Raw genomic sequence first — 6,000 nt, forward strand, 5'->3', positions numbered from 1 at the left:
CAAAAGATATGCAACTAGGTTTTAAAAAAATATTTCTTGAGTTATTACTGTATTGGGGAAAATGTAAACCCATGAAAATGGTTACTAAAGAATTTATGAGATTAAGTTGTTTAAATTCCTCCGTTTTTGTTTTGTGTCTGAGCATCTTATATATTTTTAAAATGTTTGTCCATTTCACTTAAGTCAGTTTTACTGACATATAGTTGGGTGAAATAACTTCAAAAAATTTCTTTTATTTCTTATTTATTGTGGATTCTTTTTTTGTACCAATAACCTGCTTTTCCTCTTTTTAAAATCAAATTTGCTAATGATTTATTTGCTGTTTTCTTCTAAAAAACAAAACAAAAAACAGATCCTAGTCTTATTTGATTTTTTGTTTTCAATTTTTTACTCTTCTCTGACTTTTCAGATTTTCTATTTTAACTTTTTTTTTTTTAATTAGTGAGGCAATTGGGATTAAGTGACTTGCCCAGGGTCACACAGCTAGTAAGTGTTAAGTGTCTGAGGCTGAATTTGAACTCAGGTACTCCTGACTCCAGGGGCAGTGCTCTATCCACTGTGCCACGTAGCTGTCCCTATTTTAACTTTTAATTGGAAAAATTATTTTGAGTGTTTTCTAAATTCACTGTTAAGTTAGTTCCATTGAAACAATGCTTGTGCTCACACAATAGGCAACATAATACCACTAAGGGGACATTAAGCAACATGGAAGACCCATAAACAAGTCCCACAGCTTACACATACTAGTAGCAGTTACTACTGACAAGTCACTTCTCATTATCCCAGGCAACTAAGACTACAAGTTAAAGAGAAGTTAAAATCAGTAGCAAAGACCAAAATGCATGATAGTCAAGGGACTCCATTAAACTATAAATATGACCAATTTTCATCTTGGGAGATTAGCTAAAAGCCAGTTATAGTGTTCAGTTTAGTCATAAAGTTAGAATAATTATGATAAATTTATAGTAATCAGAGAAATACAGTATTAATTTTGTTCAGTTCAGTCCCATGCAACTCTTCACCACCTCATTTGGGGTTTTCTTAGAAAAGTGAAGTACTTTACCATTTCCCTCTCCAGCTCATTACTATTTATTTATTCATCTATTTATTTATTTATTTATTTTTGGTGGGGCAATGAGGGTTAAGTGACTTGCCCGGCTTAAGTGACTTACACAGCTAGTAAGTGTCAAGTGTCTGAGGCTGGATTTGAACTCAGATCCTCCTGAATCCAGGGCCAGTGCTATATCCACTGCACCACCTAGCTTCCCCTTTCCAGCTCATTTTTAAAGATGAAGAACTCAAGCAAACAGGGTTGAGTGACTTGCCCAGGGTCATACAGCTAGTAAGCCTCTGAAGCCATATTTTAATTCATCAAGGTGAGTCCTCCCGACTCCAGATAACAGCACTCTATTCACTGCACTACCTAGCTGCCCTGGATCGTATTCACACTACCTAGCAAAATAACAATTATTTTCCAAAATATTTCACGTTTCTCTATAAAATCTGATATGCTTCCAAAACAAACAATGGCATATGAAAGATAAGTTTGTCTTGTAATGATAAATGTCATATTCATAATAAATTTATCTTATGTCTTGGCATTTTATTTTTATATGAACAAAAGGTTCAATATTCATGCTAAAAATAATTGCATTTGCTGGCATCCACAGCCACTAGTTTTTTAAGACTTAAGCCTTAATACTTATAGTAGCATGTTACTCTCCTGGGATCATGTACAATGACAAATTGATGAAAGGCTAGCAACAGTATTCCCATATGGTATACACAAAAAACCTTAGCACTGAAAACAATGGGAATTGCAAACCATAATCTATGTGTTGGTTGGTGGGGAGAGGAACAATTCATTTTGTGTTCTATATATAAGAATTCTGGACGAATGACCTGTAAAGAAGAGAGATATTAGAAAAATATGAATTAAATGATGAAAATTGTATTTACATCTATTCATTCAGAAATCAAAGAGGTTCCCCCAAAATGAGAGGAATAAAGGGACTAAAACAATTTCCAAGGGGTTTGGAATTTCAATACACTAATCTTTGATTTGGTAATACACCTGGTTCTCCTAAATGCACCATCATATGGCATGTTTTGTGTTTGACGTATTTTTTTAATTAAATGAAATTAAAATTAATTGTTTTGAGAATTCCCTGATTCCCAGTGAGATTACTAAAGAACCCCTAGAGTACTGCAAAAGGAGGGAAGGGAATAAATAAGCATTTATTTAAACCCTACTACATACCAGGGACTGTGCTAGTATCTGTTTAGAAGAAAGTCAGATCTGTAGAAATGTGATGATTAATGATAGCTAGTCATTAACAGAAAAGTTGATGTTTCTTTGATCTAGGTTTTGCTTGGTCACAGATAAGTTTAAGAACATTTCCCAAATTAATCCTCCTTATATATAACAAGAGGGTAGCAGGAATTTGCCTTCATTTGCAACATGATTTCTGAACTTTGACACTTTTATATTGCTTATACAGTCAGAAAATTCCAATTTGCATTACTGTTGAATACACCTTTCCAAACTTCCCTAGTAGACTATAAACTCCTTGAAAACCAAGGTAATGATTAACTTAATCTTCCTCAGTACCTAAAATAATGACACATATACATTGCTGTTCATCTTTCCTTTTCAAAGAGAACCAACCACATCTTGGGGGATGTCTTGACTTGCACATGAATTGGATTTAAGTGAGCCAGAGTTGGACAACACTGTCAGCTTCACTCTCTTCCAGTCATCAAAGTACCCTGGGAAGACAAAACTCAAGACCAGAGATAGCCTGGGATGCAATACAGGATCTTGGCATCTTTAACATCTGATTCTGCTTCAGCTTCCTTCATGGCCATTTGAACAAATTGTTCTCATCTGCCCATTCCTTGCGGGAGAAGGGGTGGGGTAGTTTTCACATACTTGGGGTAGACATTCTCCTAACTCACCAATGGGTTTGAGGCCTGTCGTGTTTACCCTCAACCTGCTTTAGCCTATCTCTCCTGGGGTGGGCCTATAAAAAAGCTACAGCTTCTTCGAACCACAATTAAGAGTAGGGTAACAGGTGGATGCCAACAGTGGATGAGCAGTCCTGAAAAGGGCTTGTCAAGCCCCCACACCAGAGGTGCTCATCCTTCCTGAACACCTCATAAAAGGACTGGAAAGATAAAATGCCTGAGCAGGACCTCACTATTTCCAGGTATAACACTTGTGAGGCTTTCATATGTTAAGAGAAATCAGTTTAGATTTACATATATAAAGCTATATAGATTTTAACTTATTTAAAAAAATACTTCAGAACAGTAGTGCTATCTCAAAGTGGAATAGAGAGGTAAGGAAAGGCAGTGGATTCCCTCCTTCCCCACAAATTGGAAATTTTCAAAAAGTCAAGTAACCAGTTGATGAGTATATTGTACTAGGGACTGATTCTTCATTAGGAAGTAGCTGGATCTGCATGGTCTCTGCATTCTCTTTTTAACTCCAAGTTTCTCCAATTCTAAGCACCAAGAAATCAGTTTATTTTTTCGAAGTTGCAAAAAATGGTGGATGCTGTTTTTTATCTGTGCTTACTTTGTTCTTCTATAGTCAGATATAAAGCACATCTATGATGCAGAGATTCTGTGATCTTCATATACTGAACCAAATCCCAGTCCAGAGTTCTCAATCCCTGAAGCCAGTACTTAAAAGATTAAGGTGCTTTCCCTTATCAGCAGCACCAAATTTTACTGAGTAGTTAACAGTAATATGCTGAAATGATAAAATTTAAATTATTTTTCCATATAATGCCAAAATTATGTTAACAATTTAAATCCCCCCCCAATTGCTCATCTCCAATTCTGAAGACAATTTCCTCAACTAAAAGGAAATGTTTATTTAACGAAATGGTTTTCTTGGGGGGGGTCCCCAATTCTGGTATTTATCCAATAAACTTCAGTAAGCAACACTCCATTAGACTTTTTTTTTTTGGTCTGGTATTTTGTTGCAAGACCTTGATGGATTCAGCTATCTGCTAGAGACTTTGAGCTCTCCTCAATGTACCATTTACTCTTATATTTGTTGGACTTCAAGGTACAAAATACCAACCGTTCTTGGAACTTAAAAATTAACATTTTAACATTTATTTTTGTTTACCATGCAACATTCTTGTAAATCTAAGGCTTAGTGCCCAAATTTAGTGCTTCTATATAGAAAACTCTTTCTTCTAATAAGTCGAATGAGAACTAACATTTATATAGCCTTAAGGTTTACAAAATGAAGTTTAAAAAAGTCAAGTGGATTAAGAACAACATGCATTCATTCAATCATTCTAAACAAATTGCCATTCATATTACGAATATAACACGTTTTGAGAAACTTACACCAAACTAAAATTTAAAAATCTGGGAAGCGCTACAGAAGGACCTAACTAAACGGGGCGTTACTACAAAGTGAGGGAGGTACACACCCCTTTTCCAACGGGACACTGATCACACCCGGCATGAAAAGAATGGAACGAAGCATCACAGGCTCGGTGAGGGGGCGGGGGGAGGGGGGGGGGAGGATCAAATACTGTAGCATTATTCCCTGAAGTACAGGAGACGGTGCAATTGGGGGGGGGGGGGTAATCAGGGTTACAACCGAAGGGACAGAAATGGACAGAAAGAAATAACGACAGGAAATTCCTAGGTGGCTGAGGCTGGGGGGAGGAGAGGGTATTATTTACCCGACCGCTTCAGGAAAGTGTTAAGTTTGGGTTTCTCCTCAACAAACGATGGGGGAGGGGAGCTTCAGGCGAAGCCACTTCCCAGATGTTAAGGGGGGAGGGGGTGAATTACAAATCGAGTCGGAAAAACCTCGGGGTTTATTTCCCGAGGGACAGGAGGGCAGTGGGGTGGTGATCGGGACCCGGGGGCCAAGCAAAGACGGTGAGGTCACCTCCAGCTGGAGGGACACTAGGAAGGCAGGGAGAGTGGGCCGAAAAGGGTCCTCACCAACCCGGGGGGATGGGCGTTACCTGCAGGGTCACCTCCTGGGGGTCCCAGTGCGGCCGCAGGTGTCGGAGGAGGCTCAGGGCCCCTTCCCGGCAGCGCTGCTCCTCCTGCTCCTGCACGGTGACGTTCAGCTTGGGGACCTCCGGGGACCCGGGGGGAACGTGGATGTAGTTGGCCATGGCCCAGGCGGCAGCGGAGACGACCACGACGGCTACGGCAACCGCGACGAGGGCGGCGGGGGCCGACAGGCTGAAGCTGGGCGGCGCTCGGGGTTGAGGAGGGCGGCGGGCGGCGGGCGCGAGGGGGGGGCGGGTGAGCGGTCGTAGGGTAGCGGTTAGAGCCTGGCTCGCGGCCGCTGGGGAGGGGGGCAATAATAGGGAGGAGGGAGGGTCTCGGCTACAGCTGGAACGAGCAGGGGCGGGTAGTTCGCAGGGAAAATTCCACTTCGCTGCGCTCTACTGCCGGCGGCCGCGATGCATGCCGGGACTGGCCTGACTCTTGCGTCACGGAAGGGGTGGGGCCCGCGCCTGACGTCACAAGCAGAGGCTGCGCTCCGGCTCCCGGCCGAGGCTCAGGCTGTACAGTGCCAGGTGAGGCTCGCGATCGGGGGAGGAGGGTCGTTTAAGTGTGCCTGCGCTAACGGTTATCCTCCGCTTTGGCAGGACTTCCGCCTGGGGGCAGCAGTCCAGGCTCGTGGGCGGGGCTGCCTAGTCTCCCCTAGCTTTAGAGGCTCTTTTAGGGAAGGGTCTGGAAATGTCGTTGGGGTAAGAAGCTGGGGTTGTTCCCCCGGAATGTCACCGCCGAAGGCCGGGAACGTGTTGGTGAATGGTTAACAGTCGGCTTTCTGAAAAAGAAATCTACATGCCACACACTTAAGTTTAATCGGCATTAACGGACATTGTCTTCATCATTTTCTTATTCTCTAGTCAACAAAACAATAAATCAAGCCCCAATAGATAAGTTTTCCAGTTTATGAGGTGCTCACATTGAAAATTTAACAACTGGCTCTCCAGAAGTTGT

At 41.7% G+C, this 6,000-nt stretch overlaps 1 protein-coding gene across 1 annotated transcript in view; it reads right to left on the reverse strand.

The window, feature by feature from the left end:
* Positions 1-5,434, reverse strand: part of ETNK1 (ethanolamine kinase 1) — a 62,563-nt gene extending 57,129 nt beyond the window's left edge. Inside the window, exon 1 of the mRNA XM_043969348.1 lies at positions 5,004-5,434. Coding sequence (XP_043825283.1) covers positions 5,004-5,159 — 156 coding nt within the window. The 5' untranslated portion in view covers positions 5,160-5,434. The remainder of the gene's footprint in view (positions 1-5,003) is intronic.
* Positions 5,435-6,000: the final 566 nt, after the last annotated feature.

The sequence above is a fragment of the Dromiciops gliroides genome, chromosome 5, assembly GCF_019393635.1.
Source record: "Dromiciops gliroides isolate mDroGli1 chromosome 5, mDroGli1.pri, whole genome shotgun sequence".
Classification (NCBI taxonomy): Eukaryota; Metazoa; Chordata; class Mammalia; order Microbiotheria; family Microbiotheriidae; genus Dromiciops; species Dromiciops gliroides.